A 25,364-nucleotide genomic window follows, 5' to 3' on the forward strand; every position below is an offset into this window, starting at 1 on the left:
GAAGAACAATATGCTCCAGCACAAAAAAGACGAAAGGATACGGTGCTGAATGCTCAACAGCGGGAAAATATGAGAAGAGAAGGGCTTCAACATATTGACTTATGGTGCGATGGAAGCATATATCCAAAATGTCAAGTAAAAAACTCTACACCTCCATTTGTCAATCCCACCACATTACTGAGGTTTGCCGGTGATGGACAAAATGGACTTCTTGGTTATATTTCAGCGCAGTCTGCATTTGCGGAAACGTATAAAATGATGTACCTACAAGAAAAGGGGGCCAAGATGGAGGAGATAGCCATTCGTGCAAAATTGGAGCAGCAGTTGCAGAATGAAATTGAGGAGCATTCAAAGAGTAAAAAAGAGTTGACAAGAGCAAGAAAGAAGAGAACCGTGCTTGGAGACAGACTACGTAGCAGGAAGATTAAAAACATTGCAAATTTGAAGGCTGGGACTGGTGGATGCAAGCGACGAATTCAGGAAGCAAGGTTAGATTGAAATTTATCATTTTGTATACTCAAAAAGGCTCTCTTCCAGACTTTATCTATTTCCTCGATTGTCGCAAAATAAGAATGGAGGTGCTGAATGATATAGTCATATTGTGTTGTTACTACAGGAAATTATTGGAGCCTGCAAAAGAAAATATGGACCCGAACCTTCTTCCTGTTAAACAAATGAAAGGATTGCTTTCTTGCGGTGTAGCAAAAGGTTTGATTGAGGAAAAAAAATACAAAACAGTCAAACGCAATGTTGTAGAGGACTTTGTATCCAATAATCAAGTTGATGGCACTATAATCCAAGAGGCTCTTGATGTTAGTGGAGTTAGCAGGAAGGGATATAGTTCGATTTTCCATGCGATATCCTCAACTTTGAAAGATCAAAGGATTAAACGAGTTTTACTGCCAAATCCAGCAACCGTGTGGAGGATAAGAGGTCATTTGAATGAAAGTATAGATGAATTTATTGGGCAATATATCCATATTGAAGAAATATTTCATGGTGTTAAAGGAACCACTGTGTATGATCCTTGGAACAATATATTTTTAGATCTGCAACAACTTCAAAAAAGAATGGTCGAGTTTTATGGAATAACATTTGAGGAGTGCAAAGGCATTTTGAAATTTGTTATCAAACTGGATGAGTGTGAGGTTGTAAAGGAAAAGAAAATGGAAAGAGTTACTATTACATTGATGAATGGAGCAATTGATACATCATTGACTGAAGCGAGTTCGAAGTATTTTAGTGTGCAGTCAGAGAAACACATATGGTGGTTAGGCTCGTTCTAGGTATGATCATTTTTTGTTTTATACTTGATTTTGGTCATTGTTTTCAAATCTGATATAGTAATACTTTTGTTTTCTATAATCTCGCAGGTGAAGACCGAAGACCATGAAACACTAGATTGGGTGTTTCACCACACGGAAATACCAAGAATAATCAAAAGACAAGTGCAAGGCGAGAATCTCCATGTTGCAGGAAAAGGTGATTTTCAAGTAGAGTGGCACATGGCCGGGGATCTTAAAACACTTAAGTGCATGTATAACATTAGTAAACGAGGCAACTCAAAGTCTCCTTGTCTTTACTGCAAAGAATCAGCTCAAGTAATGGATTCAAAATGGTGGAAGAGAGCACCTAATAGAGATAAAGTTGACCCTGACTTCAAGGCCATTCTGGACATTCCACTATGTAATGTTCACATCTGCACATTGCATGGTCTATGTCGAATTATTGAGAAATTGGTATTTTTATATATTGGATTTGCTTGGAAACTCCGTCCCGAAAAAAATAGAAAGGATGCTCTTCAAGCATTGGAAAAAGTGTTATCCGATATAGGTCTGCATGGAGGAGATGTTCAAATCACAAAGGATTTTAAAAAGTCTACCAATGGCAAGGAGGTACCAATCAAGCCCTCTATTGGTGGTGTTAAGGAAAGAAGATTCTTGTCTCGACCCAAACACAGTAAGCAAGTAAGGCAAGGTAGAGCAGTTTCAAAGATTAATTATGGATTGTGGAAGCAAGTCCATAATGCTGTGAAAGATCATGAGGTAGATGGGGAAGCACGAAATAGGAAGGCAGAGGTGTGGAGGTCTCTTGATCAACTCTTCATGTTCTGTGACAAAGTAACATGGACAAAGAGTGATTACAAGAACTTTGAGGAGGCAATTAAACATTTTGGAAAGTCAATGAAAGACGCGTGGACAGCCTGCAATATAACTCACTACATGGTAAGGTTATGTCTTTTTCTTTTACTTAAGTGTGATCCTCTTTTTTTTAATTACTTACTATGCATTCTTATGTCTTACAGCATATCATATACAACCACCTTCCCTATTTTGTCAAAAAGTATGGATGCCCAGCTATTTGGTCTACCCAAGGCATGGAGAAATCTCACTACATGGCACGTAATGCATTTTTTAGACACACACAACACTATGGAGGGAGTCAGAAGGCAAATAGTCTGAAGGAAGTCCTCCAATGGTTTTAGCGAGGCATACTACAGAGGCTGCATGCTAAAAGAAAAGTTGCTAGCTCCAAAATCAAGCTTGCTTTTCTTCTAGCCCAAAAGCAAAGACGAAGACAAGCTCTAGACAATTCAATTGCAGCAGAGAGACATAGACAATGGAGGGAATCAAAGATATTTAGAAACCATAAATGGACAAGTAAACATGAATAGGACTCATTTGTAACTTATTGGTGTTATGTCCACATGTTTTCAAACTCATTCAATAGAAATTTTTTTAGTGGAACAAGTGACTCTTGGTGTTATGCATGAAAAGTATTTCTTTTGTGAAACATATGATCTGAACTTAATACAATTTGTTTACAATTTCAATATATTGTTCTTTTAATATTTAACGACACCACTCTATGTAAATGTACAAATCATTTCATCATCAACTTATTAATCATTTATACAAGATCATACTAGATATCAAAGACTTTATACAAATCAGTTCAAATTTAATATAATGTTTGTGCTATATTCGATGACTAAATCCTATTTCTCCCAGGGCCTGCCAATCGGAACTCTCTTTTTGATCTTGATTGGAGTCTTTTTCTTCTTTATTGGCTTGATGTTGACTGTCTCTTTATCCTTTTCTTCAGCTCTCTCCACCTGTTCCTCTTCTTGGACTGTGTGGCCTGATGCAATCATGGGTGGCTCTCGAAACCTTACGAGCTGGTGTTTTCCATAGCCCTCCAGATATTTGGGCTCCTTAACACCACATGCTAATGCATAAGAAGTGTAAGACAAAAAGTAAGCGGCCCTAGAGGCCTGCTTATTCACATAATCTCCAAATATATCTATGGCAGACAACCTCTCTATCAAAATGATCTTTTCCTTTTGCCATGAAAGAACATGTCCACCTAAAGCCCTGGACAAACATTTTAGGAAGTAAACAATGGCTTCTCCATTGTTGCTCAACTGCCTATGGTAAATCAAGATCTTGGCACTGCCTAGATCATGAATATAATGAGCTAGGCCTGACATTTTGTGAAACCCAACCTGCCTGCTTCCACTTGATCTCTGGAGGAATGTGTCATCCTCAATTTGTAGCTGCCACATATCAAAGGATTGGAGTGAGACAATACACAACCTACAAAAACAAAGTTAAGCAGAAGTCAAAGTATTTGATTTGAAGTACCTTCTCATTTTCATAAGCAACAAGTAGTTCATCTTTCCAGAGATTTATCCCTCTCCCCTCTTGTCCAGCCTCTTCTTTAGGCTTTTTTGTGTATAGTGCTGAGATATTCATAGCTTCCTGTGTGAGCTGGAAGGCAGCTTCATTTGGCTCTTGGAACTTTTCAGCCTCTACAGGATCAAACATTGTTTCCAAATCCAGTAGTGAATGGTCATCCTCTATGCCAACCTCCTTGTCAAGCCTTGAAGCCTGGGCAATAAGGGAAATGGCATAGTCCTCCCTCAAATCAAACATACACTCTATATCATGGAGGAAAACATAATCCTTTCCACCAATCAACACACCTGGAAGCATGGGCACTGCATAGTTGCTGCTCTGAACATCAAAATCTTCAACTGGCTCTGCTCCCCTCAGAGTTTTTGTCCTCAGTTGAACAAGGTCAAGAGCAGCCACTTGCAGCCCCTCATCCTGAAGGTTGATATCTTCTTCTTGCTCTGCCATTTCTGTGACCAAAGAAACATCCTCCTTTTCCTCTGCTTCAGATGTGTCTTCTTCTTCTATTTCCTGCCCTTGTTCATCCAAAGACTCCTGACTGAAGACAATGTACATAAGAAATGCCATGCTCTCCTCCAGCACTCTGCACTTTCTGGTGTGCAAAGTACAGTTGAATTTATAGTGATCAGGCAGGCTGTCAAATCTTCTGTTCACATGGTACCTCAGCCTGTCATTGGAGACAATATGATTTATGTGCACAAAAACCTTTTCTCCTTCCACAATTCTTCCTGCCTCTGTCAGTTCTTTGAAGGTATCCCAATAGTCTGAAAGAAAATCTTTGTGCTGCTCCAGTACAGAGCTCATTGAGAACTCCATGTTGAAAATACTGTGGTATATATGGAAGTTACTCTGAGCCTTGCATTTGTGAAGAAACTCAAATAGGAGCAAATCTGGAGAATTGTCCTCTTCTGGTTCCATTTGTTTTTTGATGGAAGAATCAGCACTCTGCTCCAGTCTCTTCTTTTTGCCTGTTCAAAAACTTATATACTATGAATTCTATATGCTAACATATGCAATCAGTGAATGCATTGTATATCACCAGATAATTCCTTCATGACATCTCATGACTCACCTGGTGATTGCTGTGGTCTAATAATAGCAGCAGAAAAGTCCAGCTTCCTCTTGAAAGGTGGGGCCTGGGAGCCAGCTGTTCCAAAACAAAAACATTTCTCATCATCAAGGAAGATTTCCACAGGGCTAAAGATAGCAAATTAATGAGGTAGAAGTGAGAACCAAATCAGACACAGGAATTTGCAGCAAAATGCGATATGGGCTATTTAGAGAATTATAAACCACTCTCCTCGCATTTTGTTGCAAATTCTCAAGTTCTGTTCATGTGCATGTCAAATCAAGCACTGGGTTCATCTCAGTGATTCCTGGACACTATGATCTCATATGCAAGAGAAATAATGGAATGAGTGAAACTTTTCATGAGGAATGTGTCAACAACAGGAATCTGCAGCAAAATGCGATATGGGCTATTTAGAGAATTATAAACCACTCTCCTCGCATTTTGTTGCAAATTCTCAAGTTCTGTTCATGTGCATGTCAAATCAAGCACTTGGTTCATCTCAGTGATTCCTAGACACTATGATCTCATATGCAAGAGAAATAATGGAATGAGTGAAACTTTTCATGAGGAATGTGTCAACAATAGGAATTTGCAGCAAAATGCGATATGGGCTGTTTAGAGAATAATAAACCACTCTCCTCGCATTTTGTTGCAAATTCTCAAGTTCTGTTCATGTGCATGTCAAATCAAGCACTTGGTTCATCTCAGTGATTCCTGGACACTATGATCTCATATGCAAGAGAAATAATGGAATGAGTGAAACTTTTCATGAGGAATGTGTCAACAACATGAATTTGCAGCAAAATGCGATATGGGCTGTTTAGAGAATTATAAACCACTCTCCTCGCATTTTGTTGCAAATTTCTAGTTTCTATTCATATCAACCTACAATCTAATTTCTGGGTGATTTACCACATTCTTGAACAGTATAAATTGAAAATGTAACAAGAAGGATGGAGCTGAGTGAAGACATTGGAACATCAAAAATCCAATGGATGGAAGAAATAAATGTTGAAAAACATTGAAACCAATCTAGAATTCTGACCTTTTTTTTCCTTTTCCATGCTGATGGAGTTGCACTGGTAAATCTCCTGCTCTTTCTCTAGCTTGAACTTTGCACTCTAGGTAACCTGGAGATCTGGTAGTACTGTCTTCAGGCAGGTTGCAGTCTGGATGGAGTGTGCTGGGTAGGAAAGGATCAGAGAGAAGGAAATGGAAGATGCGAGGGTCGTGGCAGGGATGAAAGATTGGGATCCAGGGGAGGGAAAAGTGGTTGTGGTATTGATGATGAAATCATGAATGGCACAAGTTCCAAGGCATAAAGTGTACTTTCACACGTGCCAAATTTCAAACTCCAAGAGATCTGGGTCCCATCCACACGTGTGAAAAATGACTACATTCCACACGTGTGGGATTTAGAGATTCTTTAATTCTATTTGCACTTATTTGTGGTATCCTGTTTTAGACCTCGCCCTCCAGTCTCTGCTCTCTTGCCTCCCTACCTCCATACTCTGCAACATCAGCATCCTGTCCAGCAGCACAGGTTCATCCTCAACACAGGTTACTCCTCAGCAGCACAGCACATCCACAAATAGATTCCAGGTCAGTAACAATGGGTTCTCCCCTTATTCTTTGCAATCTTCTTGCCTAAAATAGAAAAAATCCATCTTGCATGGAAATGCATAGACTCAAGTCAAGACAGAGAAATCACTGTAGGAATGCAGATCTTCAAGTGTGATATTTGCATGTGAGGGTAAAACTGTACTTATGGGTTCTCCCTTCAGTCTGTGCACACTTCTTGACTTCCATAGACTCAATCCATCCTGTATGGTTATGCAAACACCTTCAAATGACTGAAGGCATATTCCAGCATGTTGCCTCATGAATTTGCAGCAAAATGCGAGGAGAAGGCATTAGGAATTTCAAACTGCTGAAATCGCGTTTTGTTGCAAATATTGAAATATTGCTTCATCAACCCCTGTCATTCTGGTTTTGTGACTTCCATAGCTGTAATCTTCTTGCATAAACTCCATTCATACTGTATTTAGTTGGAGAGACATAGAAATCACTGTAGGAGTGCACCAGCATGTCATTTCAAAAATTTGCAGCAAAATGCTATTTGAAATTCCAAACTGCTCATATCGCATTTTATTGCAAATTTCCCTATATGGCTTCATCCACCCCTGTGATTGCCTTTTCTTTGTTAGAACATGTTCTCCATGTCTGAGATCTCTTTCCAATCCTTTGTATGTAGTTTTTCAGAGTGATGGCAAGAACCAAGTCAACTGCAAGGAAAGTTGGCAAAGGACCAGGGCTTGCAGCAACAGCAGCTGGGGCAGGTACCAAGAAATTTAGTGTGCCTCCAAAGGGAAGAGCTGCACATGGCAGGAAGGGTAAGCCAATGAGCTTGCTCAAGCAAAAGGCCAAAAGATTGAATCAGGGTGCAGGTGTGCTAAGGGAGATCAGGAGGCAACAGAAAGCTATAGGCTTTACAATACCCAAAGCACCCTTTCAAAGACTAGTGAGAGAAATTTGTTACAGTTGGAACCTTGGGTTCAGGTGGAATAGAACTGCCATTCTTTCCTTACAGGAAATGGCAGAGGATTACTTGAAGAAATATTTTGAAGATGCAATGCTTGTAGCAGCCCATGCTCACAGGGTGACTTTGATGGCCAAAGACTTCAACACTTTGTCCAGAGTGAGATGGAGGTATGACAAGCTTGTTCATCCTGTGGAATGGCAGGACATCAAAATGAGAGACATATTGCTAATTCCACGTACAAGAAAGTTGAAGGTTGATGAGGTAAAGGTTGTTGAGGTAACACACTCAAAGAACACCAGAGGGAAGGCTGCTTATGAGGACTCACTGAAGCAGCAAATAAAAGAAACAAAATCTGTTATAGATGTGGAGACTGGAAAGAAGGAGCTACAGATACATAGAAGGTTGAAGGAGCTAGGCCCTGATGTAGTTGTTCATATTGAGGATGAAGTTTCAGTGAATGATTTTGATTTGACAAAACAATGCTTAGCAGCATTGGCTCATAAGAATGAGTATTGCTCAGATACTATCATTCTTGCAATGCTCTAGTAAGTGTCTATAAATTTTACATTTTTTGCAAATCAATCCTCCTTGTAACTCCTTTATAACCTACCCTAATTATTTTATGATCCTATGCAGCATGATGAGAAGCTGGCTTCACCCCTCTGTACAGCATACAGTCCATATTGTTGATCCAGCCATTTCTTCTAAATTAAGAGATGCAAAGGAGACTCCCATGAGTATTTCCAGCTGGTTCAAACACTGCAATTTTGAAGTAATTGATGTTTTGCTACTTCCATACCATAGCAGGTATGTGGGTGACTACTTCTTTTAAGATTCTTCTTTAATATTGGGAACTCTTGTAGCCTTTGATTTTCTTATGCTTTTTTCCCTATGCAGTGACCACTGGAGTTTTGTGTCTATTGACATCCAGCAGAAGCAATGCTTTCTATTCAAGTCTCTAAAAAACACACACAGAGAGCTGGAATTGTAGTGCTGTGTGTGCTTTTTGAACTTAAAACTTCATTATTTTGATATCATACTAACTAAATTATACATATTGCAGTTGTATTAGAAGGCTTTTAGATGCATTGGATCACTGTCCTCCAAATGTCTCTCTTTTGGATTCAATAGAGCCAATAAGTCTAGAGGTAAAAAGTCTATTAAATGCTATGTCTTTGAACTTATTGAATAATTTTGTTTTGTGCTGATGCTAACAGTTTCTAACATATCTTTCTAACTGTACAGACACCACAACAAAATGATTCAAGTAGCTGTGGATGGAGGGTGCTGATCAATGCAAAATATATACTTTCAAGCTACTTTGAGAAGGAACAGCCAGACCTGGTAAGGAAAAATACTTTTCATTTAGCTTGAAGATAATTCATAATGATACATTGAAGTGTTCTAAATTATCCTCTGCCATTGCAGATGAAAGAGGATAGCTTCAGCTCCAACTATGTACATAATTTTAGAGCTCATACAATTTGGAGGTTTTTGAGCTATGCCTCCCCCAAACCTATTGTACCAGCTACTGTGGAGCTGGGTGAAAGCTCTAAAGTACAAGAAGGTGTCATACACCTTGATCCCACAAATGAAGCACCTAATGCTGAGGACCAGAAGCCATAGGAGCAATCACATAGTGCTGAGGCGGAGCAGACACAGGAGCAAAGACCTGCTGCTGATGTTGAGGAGAAGGTGGAGAAGCAGCAAAGAGAGGCTTCTGGGGCAGTGGAGGAGACAGGATGGAGCACGGACAGGATGGAGCAGCAGAGAGAAGATCCTCCAGAAAATGTAGAGCAGCCTCTGGATCAAGCTGTACATAAATAGAAAATGGATGTCAGAAATATGTTCTACAGATTCAGCTAAACAGTTCTGTACAAAATCTTACTTGATTGAATACAAAACCTTTGTTTATGGAGTCTGTGTTATCTCAATTTTTAACTTTTCTATGTCTTTGCATTTTATTGAGCTCTCTCTTCTTTTGAGTAACTGCAAAAAAGCAATATGAATTAGAGTGGTAAATTAAACTAATAGCAATGCTTAATGAGACTAGGATAAATCAGATGGTGTACCTTTCTGTTGTTGTAGATAAATAAAAAGTCATTTGAGATAGAACCTTCAGTCTCAAACAGAATGTCACTGCGCAATTGAGCTAGGGAGCAACATTCTCTTAATGAGATATTGACTAGCACATCACCATTCTCAACAACATCAATATCAATAAGTTTATTTTCTACACCAAAAGACTCTTCATCTTGATCCATTGGGACAAGCTTTGTGCCTAGCATTCGACTGCGCTTGTAATAAAAAGAGAAAATAAAATTTTGTGATGCAACCATGTACTTCAGTTGCATAGAAGGTTGGACCACCTCACAAAACACTGAACTACATGTCTTCTTATCCCAACCTTTATCCAAAAATTGTGGCATGCATGCCGAATTTGTTGCTTTAACTGTGAACATTGTTTTTGAAACCTTCACTGGAAAGGTATTAAACAAGTCCACAAAAACTGTGAGAGGCATGCACAAAGAAATTTTTACTATCCTAGTGGCAATATTGGGCCTCAGAGCTTTCTGTACTTCTATAAAAAGCTTCGCCCTATATGCCTCTATAACACTAGAATGTGGGTGAGGCCAATCCACTGAATTCCACGCCGGAAGGTCTTGTTTTATTAATACACCATGTGTGTTAGCTTTGTCCAGCAACTGATAAAAATGATCAGTAAAAAATATACCCGATTGAGCTAGCTCTGTTGCACATCGACCTTGGTATTGTTGTTCTCCTATCGATCCATGCAGAACATCTATAAATCCCAGAATACAATCGATGTTTTGCCATGTCTCATACGATGAAGGATATAAATCTGAAATAAAACAACACAAGAATGTCAATAAGCTAAGAGAGAAAGCTTCATCTTAAAAATCCATACACCTCATGAAGAAAAAAACCACAATAGAAAAATATACAATTAGGCCTGTGTTGCGGAAGATTTTTTGGATAGTCTCGCAAGACAAGTTCTTTATGCATGTACACGTGCTGAATCAAAACTTCTTTCACGGATATCTTCCCTTTGGTGATTTTAAAATCTCGTACTCTTCCCTTCCACGATGCCAAGAAAATGTTTTTTGTCTGGGGTCTTTTTCTTTTGATAGGTTGCATGAGCACCCATGCTCCTTTCGAAACACTAAACCTTTCCCAAGTTCCTTCCGTTTTGACTGTACTTGAATTCTCTACCGACGAAATAGAAGAAGCAGGTCGACGGGGTAAGGATGTTTGGTATAATTCTGCCTTCGTAGCATTATCATCCACAGAGCGTCTTCCACAAGAACGGCCGTGGTTTTGGTTCACCATGGAGATTTTCTGAATCTGTAACAATAGCAAAGTAATGTAACTAAGATAAAAATTTGAAGTTTCAAGAAAGAGAAAGTGGGCAGACAGACAGTTGACGAGAAACATCTTACTCTAGGCCAAACAGGATCAAGGGAGCAGTTTTGGAAAAGAAAGGCTGTTGCACAATGAGGCAATGGTGTAGAATGGTAGACCTTTCGCACGAAAGGCAGCACAACATTTGAAAGTTCAAAGGAAGGTGGAAGCGGGAAGGATCTTGTCAGATAAAATGTCAGTTTAGATTCTATCTTCTTGTCCAAAGATCTTCTGAGAATAAAAAACCAATCTCCACATTAATGTAGCACGCTTGTACTTACATAAAGTATTGTTTCTTTTTTCTATTTTCTCTTATTTTCATGAATTTTCAACGTTACGTTGGCCTTCTATTGATTGGTTGAGAGCTTATTTTTCCAAACCGTAAAAGGCCCCAAAATGAGCTCCCTTTTTTCCTAATGTAATGAACGTGAAGATGGTACCCATACCAATGATGACTCAAATTTTCCTTGGGACCTTGAAACAGAGGCTGCAAATGCTGAAATTGAAGATCAAATCTTTGATAATGACTTAGCCATTCTGCATGCCCTAATGGCAGTCGAGCTCCCAAAAGTTAAACCTCCGCAGTTGAATAACAGTAGAAGATCCCACAAGAAAGCTGAAGGAGAAAATCGCAGAAAAGCCAAGGCCGAGCACTTCAATGAATTTGAACGAGTCCAAACAAGGATTGTCGAATTGTACCTTGCAAAATTAGCTCCCTCAAAATCAGAACCACCGCCTCTTAAATGGTCCCCTGAGGGACTGGAAGGCATATGCACAACAAATGAACCCTTACTTGGAAACACCTTACCAGTGGAAAAGTTACCCCACAATTCCCAACGTAAGAAGTTTCGGAAATATAAGCCACATATGCAGATGAAGCTCGATCAAGAGACTTTAAAAAAAGAAAGAAAAGAAGAGCCTAACAAATTAATAAATGCAACTATGCCACCCAGTACAAATGACACATGTTAGGCTAGTTCAACCCCATCAGAGGCCGATCTTCGAGAAGTGCCAGAATACTTCAAGAATTATACAAGTGGCAGTGCGCCAATAGCAATGCCAAGACCACTCAAAGAATCTAAAGTTCAAGAAACCGATAGCATTGGAGAAACTCCAATCTATGAGGGACCAGCAAAAAAATGCACAATAAACCTCGCCCTTGAAGGGGAGGAAGAAAAATTGGTTTTCATTAGGAAACAGCTTCGTCAAGAAGATGAAACCAAACTCAAAGAACTCCTAATGGAAGACTGTGACTACCTAGCATGGTCATACAAAGAGATGAAAGGAATTTCACCAAAAGTGGTAGTACACATGATACCTATAAGGGAAGGTGCTCACCCTAAGGTATGTGGACCTTATCGCACAAATCCTAAATATGGCACCATGGTTTATGACGAGTTGGAAAAGCTCCTAGATGCCAGATTCATCTATGAAATAGAGCACATTGATTGGGTTTCACCCATTGTCATTGTACCTAAATGCAACAAGAAGCTCAAAATATGTGTAAACTTAAAAAATGTGAATGCCGCCACGATTAGGGATCACTATCCCCTACCCTTAACAAAAACAGTGTTGGAAAAGGTGGTAGGATCCGAAATATATAGCTTCTTGGATGGCTTTAGTGGCTATAACCAAGTGCAAATTGCTCCTCAAGACCAATCAAAAACAGCATTTGCTACAGAATGGGGTATTTTTGCATATAGAGTCATGCCATTCGGCCTTTGTAATGCCCCGGACACATTCCAGCAAGTCATGTTCACAGCTTTCAAGTCATTTTTTAATAAGCTTTTACAAGTGTTCTTGGATGATTTGTGCATCCATTCAAACAAACAGGACCACTTCAAATGTCTTGAAGAAGTACTAATCAAATGCAGGGAGTATGGCATCTCCCTAAATCCAACAAAATGTTAGTTCATGGTCACCCACGGAGTTGTTTTGGGACACATCATCTCTCAACATGGGATTGCAACTGATATGGACAAAATCAAAATCATCATGGAATTGCCTCCTCCTACAAATTCCAAAGGTGTACAGGTCTTTATGGGACATGCCGGCTATTATAAAAGATTTATATTGCGGTATGCCATGATAGCTAGACCACTCTACAAATTATTAGTGGAGTTCTTATGGACTGAAGAGTGCGACCAAGCCTTTGAGCTTTTAAAATGGTGCCTAATCACAGCACCCATCCTTATATCTCCCAATTGGGATATTGATTTTCATGTTCATACTGATGGATCCAAGTATGCAATTGGGAGTGTGCTTTGTCAACCTAGTGAACATAAGAAAGACTACCCCGTCTACTTTGCCAGTCGACAACTCAATGATGCAGAGATCAACTATACAACCACAGAAAGAGAAGCCCTAGCAATGGTGTATAGTGTAAAGAAATTTCGGCACTATCTACTGGCAAATGATTTTGTCTTCTACACTGACCATCAAGAATTTCTTTATCTTGTGAACCGTCCGTGTACCATAGGAAGAATAACTAGATGGCTCCTCTTGCTGCAAGAATTCAACTTCAAAATCATGGTCCGCAAAGGCGCCCAACACTACATTGCCGATCACATGTCTCGAGTCAAGTCAGGAGAAGAAGCCACTGGAGTAGAAGACGACTTACCAGATGCCACACTATTTCAAATAGATGTTGTTCTAGAGTGGTGTGGAGATATCATTCGGTACTTGATGGCAGGAAGACCACCAGGCCTTAACATGAAAGCAGTAGATGCCATAAAATTGATTCTAAAGGCTGCACCCTATCAACTCATTGCAGGACAACTGTACAAGATGGGCAAGGACCAGATATTAAGAAGATGTGTAATGCCTGATGAGATCCTTCCAATCCTAAGTGAAGTCCATGAAGGCATTGCAGGAGGACACTTCCAAGGGGAAGCCATAGCAAGAAAAGTTCTCCTCGCAGGCTACTGGTGGCCAACATTGTGGGCAAATGCCGATGAATATGTAAAAGGCTGTGATGTATGCCAATGGACAAGACCCCCTCCAGAGTTCGCAACCATCTACATCCTCTCAACCACGAAGAACACATGCATTCGTGGCCCAAAGTGATAGCTCCGAAGAAGATTCAGTGCATGACCAAGCAAAACAAACACCACCCTAGTCACAACCGGCCTACACAGCCATTAACAAGGCCCAATCACTGGAACTTGTCTGGCCATCCATATCGACTTATGCTTTTTCCCAGGAAGCAACATCTTACTTAGAGCAACGGGGTCTAGGCAGTTTGCATGAGAGCCTCAAATACTTAGAGGACAGTCCTACCCTAACCACCTACATCAAGGACTTTCTCCATTCTTACTACTCCAGCAATGCAAAGGATGGCAAGTACGGTACAATCATTGTACAACAAAGCCCACTCGACATTATCCTCGATAGTACAGTCATTCAAAGGGCTTTCTCACTACCAAAACAAGGTGGCAAATACCCTAAATGGTCTACTGATGCAAAGTTTATCAAAGTACAGTCTCTCCTCACCAAGGGCACACTGATTCATAGAGATGGCATATTGCTTCACACCATCCTTGACCATCGCCTCAAGGAAGCAGCCCAATTCCTATCCATAATTCTGGGAATTAAGTACGGCAAAGATCGCTCTCTCCCACTCTGCACATTTGTTATGCTGAGTAGGAAACTAAAACAAGACTGGGTCCAGCACTTCGTCATTTGCTTTACCAAGAAATTCAATGGTTCTTCAGGTCAAAAATGTAAAATTCCACACTAATTTTCTATAATCATCAAGAAAGAACTACAAGAAAGAGAAATGACTCTGCCCTAGTCACCAAAACCAATTGAGGAGTTGGACATACCCTTCTCACCAGTATGGGAGATGTCACCAACTTCTCCAACTATCACATTGATAAGTGCAGATGCCTTAGCAGAGGTACCTATTCTGGAGGTCGGGATTGCAGAATTACCCCACGAGATGCTACAGCTCGGTGCACAACTGCAACCAATAAGTCTCCCCCAACAGCACCAACCCGAGCTCGCGACAATGTCGGTAGCTGAACTGGTGGAAAGATCGGCACCAAAGCCTGAGACTACATCAGCACTCGAGCCGCCTATCGAAGCCATGCCAGTCGATGAGCCACAAGGGGGGCTAGTGCTAGATCAGCAGTATGACTATTGTACACAAGGGACTGAAATGCCATTGGAACAACCTCCCCCAAGTACTACAAAATCATCGGGATGGCTCCATGGGCACCACTTGTATCAGCAATATCGCCAGACCTCATCATCGTCTGTCATTCTCCAACATCAAGCTAGCCAAATGATCCAAATGTCAAAACTATTCACTAGCTTAGCCAAGGAAGAATATGCAAGAGAATTGGAAAGGCAAACTTTATCAGAAATCGAAGACCAATTCTAGGCAATCACCATAAAGGTCAAGGCACTTCGGGCATAGATAGATGAGAAGGAGGTAGAAGAAGTGTGCATGAACCAGGCTCTCCAAGCTCAAGAGAAGGCAATAAGGGATGTGACCTCCAACCTCCACCAAAGTCAAACACAGCTGACTGCGGCAATAGAAGCAATGGCAATCCTACAGACCTACTATAACTCCTTGACATCTGCACATGCGCAACATATGGAGGTAGTGGCACAAGCTCGACTCACTCTAATTCACAAAGAAGAAGAGCTCCAGGATTGCAAAGACAAGCTTGAAGACATGAAACAATCTTTGGTAGTACGTGCCTTCAGCATTGATGAGGTTACAAGGGAATGCCACATCTTAAAAGATCAACTTGCTACCGTTCAAGAGGCCAGCACTTCACAAGCCCAAGTCTTGAACCAATGGTCCAATACCACCGAAGACATTCCTCAATAGGCAAAGGTCACCTTGCAAATGAGAAAGCTTAAGGAGGCATACACAACCATCTACCATCAATACAAAGAAAAAATGAATGAGATGCACTCCCAAAAAATAATCATCTCCAAGCTTGAACTCCAATTTCTAGTGCACAACAATGAGGCATTGGAAGACAACATCAATGACGCCCCACTACAATGCACAACCGTGGTGTACCAAGAGCTTGTGGCTACTCTACAAGTGGAAGATGACCTCAACGCATGTGTGCTTATCCAATGGAAGCAACTCCAAATCAGGATCATATCTGCTCATCCAACAATCAATTGGGAACGTTCCATCGGAGCTAAAACCCTATGCATAATTTGCCAAGACTTGTCTGAAGATGAGAAAAATATATTATGTCTGTCTACACATGCCGAGTTTATAACACTCAGGACGGATGCTTTCATTGCATATGTCTGCCTCATGGGTAGTCCTCCCCTCAGGATTATTGCAGGTTTGTTGCCATTGCTACAACGGACATCCCTATTATTTGCACGGCACACATAACCAACATCCCACCCATGCAGCTGATCATCCCATCGCACCAGCAAAAAGAAGTGTTGGAAGATGACAAGGCCTATCTCACATCCAACTTCCATATCTAACCACTCTTTCTGCCAACATCAGAATCTCACTTCCCCTTGCTGCTACCACCCTCTTGACCTTACTCGAGCTCCATCTTAACATCAGATATTCCCTCCATTATCTCTTTGCTCATGCCTCTCACCATCTTCAACTTACCCAACAGTCACAAACTTACGAGCCCCTCACACCTAGCTTTTTCCCCTCCCTTGCTAATCCTACCCTTGAGGATTACCAAGCTGCTCAAACCATTTGCCCAGTTCTTCCCCCCCTCCCCTCTGCTCCCCCTTCCGCCACTATCACTCTGCCATATTTCTCCCCAATGTCCCCCGATTCTCTCCCTATGCCGTCATCACCTTTGACACTTCTGGTGCTTCCATCAGTAGAAAATGACACAGTATTTGATTTTGAATATCAAGATCCGGATAATCCAATTCGTACGCCCATGCCAAGTTCCAATGATGGGTATCATTTTGATGAGATACCACTTCCTAGTAACCCCATCAAGGAATTTTGGAGCAAATATCCTGATATGAAAACTCGAGGTGGATGGCAACTTTCCTACCAACATTCATCAACGTCAAATTAGTGAAGGTTGGATCCACAACCTGATTGGCACCGTCCCAAGCTCTTTGATGTAATCTTCTTAAAGGAGTACTTATGGGCAGCTCCATGTCTCAAAACCCATCCCAAGTTCTATGTAGTTCCATGTTGTAAAAAATGGGAAGCCAACATACACACTTTGGCTGAAGATCGCATCATTAATTGGCCAATGATCGAACCCTACTCTAGTGTAGAATAGAATATCCAAGGCACCATGGTCCGAGCACTTCAGTAGCATGAACAAATAACGTGCGGCAACATTGATCGCTTCCTTCGCCAAAGTGCCATATTCTGCAAAACATTGGAATTCATTCTGGAGGTCCCATGTTACCTTGATTCCCATTTGCCTCCACTCAGCTTTAATCACAATGAAAGGATTGATGCTCAGATTACAAGCCAGCTCTATCAAAGAGTGATCTTCTTAGAGGCATGCCACATATCTCTGTTCGAGCAAATGGTGGATGCAGGGTACCTGGAAACCACACAAAAATTGTATGGTGCTAAGGCTTTACAGCAAGATCGACTGGCATGACACAAGTTCCACAACCATTGGACTAAAAACATGGCAACTTAGGTATGTGATCGCAATAAGCCATAACCCGAGGACGGGTAATAAAATGGATCCGGGAGTATGTTGACTCTGTGCCAACATGAACTTATGTAGAAAGGGAATGTGATACAACTTTGTGTTACAACTTTGTGTTACAACTTTGAGTTACAACTTTGTGTTACAACTTTGTGATACAACTTTGTGATACAACTTTGTGTTACAACTTTGTGATACAACTTTGTGTTACAACTTTGTGATACAACTTTGTGTAGCAACTTTGTGTTACAACTTTGTGATACAACTTTGCGTTACAACTTTGTGATACAACTTTGTGTAACAACTTTGTGTTACAACTTTATGTTACAACTTTGTGTTACAACTTTGTGTAACAACTTTGTGTTACAACTTTGTGATACAACTTTGTGATACAACTTTGTGTTACAACTTTGTGATATGACTTTGTGTTACAACTTTGTGTTACATGCAGAGAGAGAAGCTCTCCAACTTGTATAAATACCCCATAATGGAATGAAGCCCGTGTTGAGAGTTGTGGTGCCATGGGCACATATAGAGCAAAGGTATGAGCAAAGGACAAGCTGCCACATGGCATGGAGGACATATCCCACATGTGAGCAAGCAAATGGATGTAAGTACCCTCACCTATAAAAGGGAGGTTCATTTGAAGTAATATAAATCAAGCACTTTGCACTATCTCAAGATTCTCTTTATGAGTCCAAGCTAATCTATCTTGGAACCTAATTGACTTGAGATACATGTCATGAGCACTCTCTTCATCATGTTTCCACACAGATTCCATCCACCTTAGAGCGCTCCATAGATCCTGAGGCACACATGTTTTGTCATGGTACTAGAGCATAGGTTTAGCTCTCCTAGTTTAGCTGATTAGTAGTTCACTAGGATTGCTTCCATTCCTAGATTAGTTGTAGGCATGTCTTAGGAGCTCATGTTTTTCCTCCTAGGTTAGTTTTAGTTTTAGATTGAAAACAAATTTCCGTCCGTAGAGAGAGAAAAGTTCCGTCCATTGTTTCCTTCCATTGCATTTGAGAATCCCGTTCATTGCATTTCTTATGTGAGAGATATAGCTTCATTATGAGAGAAAGAGACTAGTCTATACCTTCTATTCTCTACAATATAGCCTAGTATCCTATATCGACCTCTCAAGAGAGCTCAAAGCAAGGCGCAAGAGCCTCTTGGGACTCAGAGAAGCATTGCATGGGCTCGTGCAAGCCGAGATAGAGAAGTTCTTCATCAACAGCAGACAGGCTCACAACAGCTAGTAGCAGCTCCAACGAGCCGCCATCAAGCAACGAAATCAGCTGCATCTCCCGCGACCTCAAGGCGGCTTCCACAACGGTGTGACGACAGCTGCATCTACAATGACATCTCCAAGCCTCAAGAAATGACAGCCCAAAGCTTTGACCTCCAGCGCAATCTCCTAGCTTCTGCAATAGCTCTGCCATAGTTGACATCTAGCACCTCCAGAAGCTCCCTGCAGCGAGCCGCAAGGTGATTGACCTGATCATTCTATGGCCCCAGGTGGGGTGGTGCGCGGACGTCGTATACTCCAGACACGATGTCTTCGAAGTCGTCAAGGTAGCAGCACTCACAACAATCGTCGCTGCGCTCACTGACTCCAACCTTCAAAGCTCCTACAAACAAGCCTAAGAAGACGACCTCCACCTGAACGAGGACCCTACAGTGACCAAAAACCGAACGCCAGCAAGCTCCAAGCCTTGCCATCATCAAACGATGCCTCTAGCTACACGACCAGCGACTCCATCGACGAACTAGGCTCTAGAGGTAGGAGCTCTACACAGACTGCCAACGGACGGCCAGCCACGCCAAACCTCTCCAGCCTCAACCTGCGACTCAGCATATATAGCTTCACGAGCCAACCAATCGCTCCTACACAACGAGCATCATAACGACACACGCAGCCCATTCACGATAGCAGCTCTAGAGCATACGCCACCGCATCGCCATCGTCAACACCTCTGGTTGATAAGCGTCGTCGTCGCGCCTCTGCAAAGAAGCTGCAAATCTTCTCTTTCTCCAAGGTTCCCTTGATTGACACGTGGCAGATAAGGCTTTAACTATGGTTAAATTGAACCTTGGTTAAGCTAATGGTTAGGTTCAGTTGGACCATGGTAAAGTGAATGTAACCTTAGGTTTACCTAGTTGGGTCAAAAGATTGCCACATCAGCATGCACAGTCAGCAGTGCCTTCTAAGCACACAGCCTCTTGTTAAGCACAGTATGGAATTCAGCATGTGAATCCCTGTGCCACATCATCAAAGGCCCCTCTTCTTCACAAAAGCTTCAACAAGCCATAACTTGCAATCCAGGAAGAATTTGGACACGCTCCAAAAAGGAAAAGTGATCGTCTTTCCGAGCTCTACGCGCCTGTCAAATCAGAATCATTGTATGCAATCAGACACTGCCAATATTGAAAGAAATCAATTGGTAAGACCTTTGCAACAATTGGAAAAGCAAAGCATGAATGCAAATATTGATGTAAAAAGCAAGCCGAAAGCACAAGTGCATGAGATGACCATAGCAGAAAGCATGGCATCCACACATAAAGCATCAAGGCACATGGAAGTACAAAGCATCATGCATGAAGCTACGAAGAAGCAAACGCCATCGACATGAAGTATTAAAAAGCAAAAACCTTGCCAACCTTGCCTATTATTTTTGTAATCAAACCTGACCACCTGAGAGTAGCTATGAAAGCACCCAGGGGAGGTATTGACATGTAAAAACCCACATCTGACCACCTTGCAGTAGCCAAAGGATCATGGCACCAAGGGGAGGTGTTGAGAGTTGTGGTGCCATGAGCACATATAGAGCAAAGGTATGAGCAAAGGACAAGCTGCCACATGGCATGGGGGACATATCCCATATGTGAGCAAGCAAATGGATGTAAGTACCCTCACCTATAAAAGGGAGGTTCATTTGAAGTAATATAAATCAAGCACTTTGCACTATCTCAAGATTCTCTTTATGAGTCCAAGCTAATCTATCTTGGAACCTAATTGACTTGAGATACATGTCATGAGCACTCTCTTCATCATGTTTCCACACAGATTCCATCCACCTTAGAGCGCTCCATAGATCCTGAGGCACACATGTTTTGTCAGCCCGGACTCTTTAGGGCATTGTGTTGAGTCTACTTTGGTATTCCAAGCATTTGTCTCAAGTTTCCATGCTCCCTTGCACTGCACGTCCAAAAGCATGTCCTAACCTTACAACTCCTCCTCCCCTCTCCTCCAACCTTGCAACCCATCCTCTCCCTCTCCTCCTCCCTCCTCCTCCTCCTCCCTCCTCGTCCTCCTCCTCGTCCTCCTCCTCCTCCTCTCTCCTCCTCCTCCCTCCTCCTCCTTCCTCCTCTCTCTTCTTTCCCCCATGCTCTTACACCTTCTTCCTCTCTTGCTCCTATGCTCCCCTAAACCCTTTGTTCCTCAACCCTTAAACTCCATGATCTATGAGGGAGACGAGTTCTCCACCATGTCCTCTACCCTGACCTTGGAACCTCCTTCTAAACCCTGGAACCTCCTTCTAAACCCTGGAACCTCCTTCTGAACCTTGGACCCTCCTTCTAAACCTGGACTCTTTCTAAACCGTGGAACCTCCTTCTAAACCCTGGAACCTCCTTTTGAACTGTGGAACCTCCTTCTGAACCTTGGAACCTCCTTTGAACCCTGGAACCTCCTTAAACTCATCCTAAACCCTACAACCCCCAATGAAGGCAAAAGCCTTCATTACCTCTACAAAGATTATTTATGTTCCTTTTACACATGCATTCACTTTGTTTGCTTACCACACTTAAGCCTACATCTCTCACCAGAACACGACTCGAGGTCCTAAGCTACATATATACTACAATCGACAACTCTAATATATCTATAGGTGACAAAAAGCCTCGGAACCCTGCAAACATAGAATACCTAGCTCTTCCTACGAAAGCAGTAGGAAAGAGCCAACATTAGCATTGTCATTCTTATATAATAGGATCTAGAAAAGAAGAGGTACAAAGGTTTTCTTTGCATAAAAGTGTGTGTTTTATCCCTATATTTAAGTCATGAAGATATTTATCATTGAGTTCAAAAGAAGTAGGAAGCAAAGAGGTGTTTGAAGTTTCACTACCTCGATCTTCAAGTATATGATCATATCTCGATCTTCAAGCACGGTCATTATGATCATATCCTTCATGTTTTCTCCTTTGAATATGTTGGTGAATAAACAAGGACATCAGGAGCATTGATGAGTTTAGGTTTGATCCATATATTGGTGGTTTGGTATGAAGAAGAGTTGGGGTTTGATCCATGTATTGGTAGCTTTGTATGAGGAAGAAGATTTCAATCTTTATATGGTTTTTGATCATGAAAAGGGAGTGGTCATTATTAATGCCTTGAATTTATTTAGCTATGCAAATGATGGAGGGTATAATATCTTGAAGATATTATGTGCACTTCCAAATATAAGAATGGTGCTTCTTGAATGTATGTATACACAATGGTTTCATGGCCCTGGTTGGTTCATTACTCTTGAGGATTTTGTGAAGGCTATACTGTGGAGGTTTTTAAAGAAATGATTATGCACAATAAGTTAGCCTTGGTTTACTAGACTCTCTAAGGAATAGTTTTGGATATTGTTTCTTTTTTAAATGATTTATTCCATCATGTCAAAGATTCCAATGTTTTAAGGAACCCAAGGGGAAGACCTAAAGTCTTATCTTTGGGATTTTATTTGAGGATGCCGAGTTTCTAAATGGTCCATAAAGGATTAGGCTGAGATCTTGCCTGATTTTGTGGCCACAAGGCCTTGCCAGACTCTATCAAGGAGGACTAGGACCAAATGGTGGTTGTAATGAAGGTGAAATTTGGGATAGTGGAGTCGCAAATGCTTTGTTGTAGTTGGAATGGTTCAGCCAGAGAAGGTCTCTATATTGGCAATCTGATATGAAGCTTTGTGGACAAAATATGAAAGTGCAGCTCTAAAAGCCATGGCATCTTAATCATCAGCCCCTCAAAGTCCTTTAGGGATGAATCACATAAAGATGAGTAAATTTGTGATGGCTTTGGAGCTCGTCTTACTTATAACAAGTAAAGATCCAAAATCATACATGGAGGCACTCCGTATTGCAACTAAGGAAGAGTCTACTCTATAAATGGAATGTTTATTCACATCTACTTCACATTACCAAATTTGGCCTCTCAGATGAAGGTAATGGAAGCTCCTCAGGTATCAAAATCTTTTGAGTTAGATCATAATATCTCCAAGTTTGGCTGAGTTTGAGGATTTGAAATTACATTTGGTCAATGCATAGCCATCTGGAGCTCTTAGGAGTGACAAGAGTCCTTGAAATATAATTAGGATCACACTTTATGAATGCCATGAAAAGAGGCACTATCACATAGAGTGTACTAGGGAGGTACTAGGATGAAGCAAAGAGGAGATAATCCATTAGCAATGATGGAAGAAATTTCCTTTTAAGGAAAAGAGAGAAACTATTATAATAGGAAGAACTAAATAGGAGTAAGAAAAGGATTCAAATCTTAAGGTTTTGAACCTTGAAGCAAAATATAGTACAGTTGTGCCGTACTTAGAAGGAAAGAATATATTTGAAAGAGGACGATATAATGTGTTTTGGGAAAAAGATCATCAAGCAACCCATAGTTGTGAAAGCCATCCCAACAAAAGATGAAACCTTAATTAGTTCTGGATCTCCTCTCTTGAACTTTTTAATGCAACCTCAAACTAGAGGGAGTCAAGAATTCATTCTTTGCCATGCTTGGGTAAGGATACCTCTACCTTCATTCCATCAGGTGATGTTTCTCTTCCTACAAGATTTGTGTTTGGTGAGCCTCTTGAAGGAGTGTCTAGAGTGTTTATTGAGAGTGTTTATTGACGACTAATGTAGTGAATAGGAAATCTTGATGGTTGACACATATGAATGTGAAGCAAAATATGAATATGCAAAGCTTGAAAATGTTTCTTTCTCATTCACGAAAAGTGCATTGAATCATATGGATAAAGAAATTGATAGCTTGGATCATATGCTAGATAGAGTTTCATGCTTCTTTGAAAATCCATGTGAAGATCTTGAACCATGTGGCTATGTAACTATCGACCCTTTAGATGCTGATAAGATTGAGGGAAAGTAATCCACATTTTTTGTTGATGAAGCAAGCCACATAGGCTAGAATGATGATGTTTCTAGTGGTGATCCTAATGCTATTGAGACTCTTGAAACATTGACACTTACAAATGATGGTGACTTGGAATCTAAGGTGATGATAGAAGATTACAAAGAACTCTTGATAATGCCTTCTTGGAAGAGAAGATAGTAGAACTATATCGCACTGATGCAAGGATTCTTGAGCACGTGGAGTTTCAAGATCATTGCATTAGACCTCCTTTTGGTGTGACTAGCCAAATGAATAATCTAGTTTCCTTGTTATTGATAATTGTAAAGGTGTCAATAAGAAGGTGCATGTCACATGTAGGTCAATAGAATTTGATGGTATCAAATTCCACTAATCCCTTGACACGAAAAACACAAGGAGTGGTTTCTTCATTCTACTCACTTGGATGTGGAGATAGATTCTTTGATAATGAAGTTGGTGATACAATATTAGGTATTTAATCAAGGACATGCTTGTATTTCTCCAACAATACATTGTACTTTTGATTAAGGAAATCCTTCCCTTCATCCAATGGTATACCATGTGTTTGATCGAGGCAATGATATATATGATGCACCATGAGTATGACTCATATTCTTGTATGATAGACCATCTTGTTGGCCAATAGACCTCTAAGATAGGCTTGGGAATCTGATGGGGGGAAAGATATGACACGTAAATTTAATATCTTTTATTTGGTATTAGTATCGTTTTTATGTATGTTTGATAAAATGGTGAGGATCATATGGTAGCCTAGTGGCTATCATTAAATTGTTTTTATTTTCTAAGATATTATAAGGGATTGAGAGGATGAGTGGAATGGATCAATGTAAATACCATGTTTGAAAAATAAATACCTTGGTATGGGTTAAAAGTATTTTTGTATGGGATATTATGGGGCAATTTTAGAAATAGAAAGAGTGATTCATATAAAGAAGGGGGTCTCATGTCCATGTGTGCTCAATAATGTAACACAAATAGCATGCCAAGTGTGTGGAAGGCATGTGGATGAGTGTGGAGTCAAGATAAAGCATTCTAGAATTGCTCTCAACATATGGAAAATAGAGGTTCCCTATGGGCTCCATGTGAGAAGACCTTGATTTTCTCATATTTTAAAGAGTCATGAGCATCTTGTGATGGATACATGTCAAAAGTAGCCATAAAGGACATGGATGTTGATAGAAGGCTTATGATGGGGAAAGGAATCTACATGCAACAATTATAAATGGGTAAAGGAGGGTGACAACGTCAGGGGATGGGGAAGGTTTGACAAATGGCCTATAGGGGGGGATAGAGTAAGGAAGGGAAAGCAAAGAGGGGAAAGAGCAGTAAGAGTATGGAAGGACAAAGAGGATAGAGGGAAAAAGGGAGGGCATGTAGGAAAGGTAAAGAGGAGAGGGGAAAGAGGGAAAAGAGGAGAGGGAAAAGAGGAGAGGGGAAAGAGGGAAAGGGAAATACTACGGGAAAAGAGAAAGAGAAGAAGGGGTAGAGAAAGAGAAGAAGGGGTCTCCCACAATTAGGAAACATGTTGCTATAGATCTTGTCTCCTAAAGCCTCTTTATGAGCTTTCTCTCTCCCTCTTGTAGATGTTCTTTGGTATAGAATTTTTGGAATCCACTTCTCTTTAGTTGCTTCTTCCATCAGTATCCTTGGATCTCTCTCTCTCTCTCTCTCTCTCTCTCTCTCTCTCTCTCTCTCTCTCTCTTAGATGTGAAGCCTCTATTGACACGAGGTCAGTGAGTTGTAGCTTCATCTCCCTTGGAAATTGAGAACCATAAATGTCATTTCTCTTGATTTTTCTTGTTCTTTTGGGTGCTTGCGGCAA

General features: G+C 40.8%; 1 protein-coding gene across 1 annotated transcript; it reads left to right on the top strand.

Moving 5' to 3' along the window:
- Positions 1-69: 69 nt before the first annotated feature.
- On the top strand, positions 70-18,814 carry LOC147904799 (uncharacterized). The gene is made up of 3 exons (XM_087392430.1): positions 70-488; positions 617-698; positions 18,488-18,814. Exons 1-3 carry the CDS (start codon positions 70-72, stop codon positions 18,812-18,814), a joined length of 828 nt encoding a protein of 275 aa, XP_087248556.1.
- The last annotated feature ends 6,550 nt before the right edge of the window (positions 18,815-25,364 follow it).

This window comes from Dipteris shenzhenensis, chromosome 2 (assembly GCF_047967505.1).
Source record: "Dipteris shenzhenensis isolate YYH24624 ecotype China chromosome 2, Dip_SZ_1.0, whole genome shotgun sequence".
In the NCBI taxonomy this organism is placed as follows: Eukaryota; Viridiplantae; Streptophyta; class Polypodiopsida; order Gleicheniales; family Dipteridaceae; genus Dipteris; species Dipteris shenzhenensis.

Excerpts from the sequence above, each read along its gene's own strand:
- LOC147904799 (XM_087392430.1), top strand. The coding sequence starts at position 70 with ATGAGAAGAGAAGGGCTTCAACATATTGACTTATGGTGCGATGGAAGC. Across the intron at positions 489-616 it reads CGACGAATTCAGGAAGCAAG|GAAATTATTGGAGCCTGCAA; the intron begins GTTAGATTGAAA and ends TTGTTACTACAG. Across the intron at positions 699-18,487 it reads AAGGATTGCTTTCTTGCGGT|CCTAGTATCCTATATCGACC; the intron begins GTAGCAAAAGGT and ends TCTACAATATAG.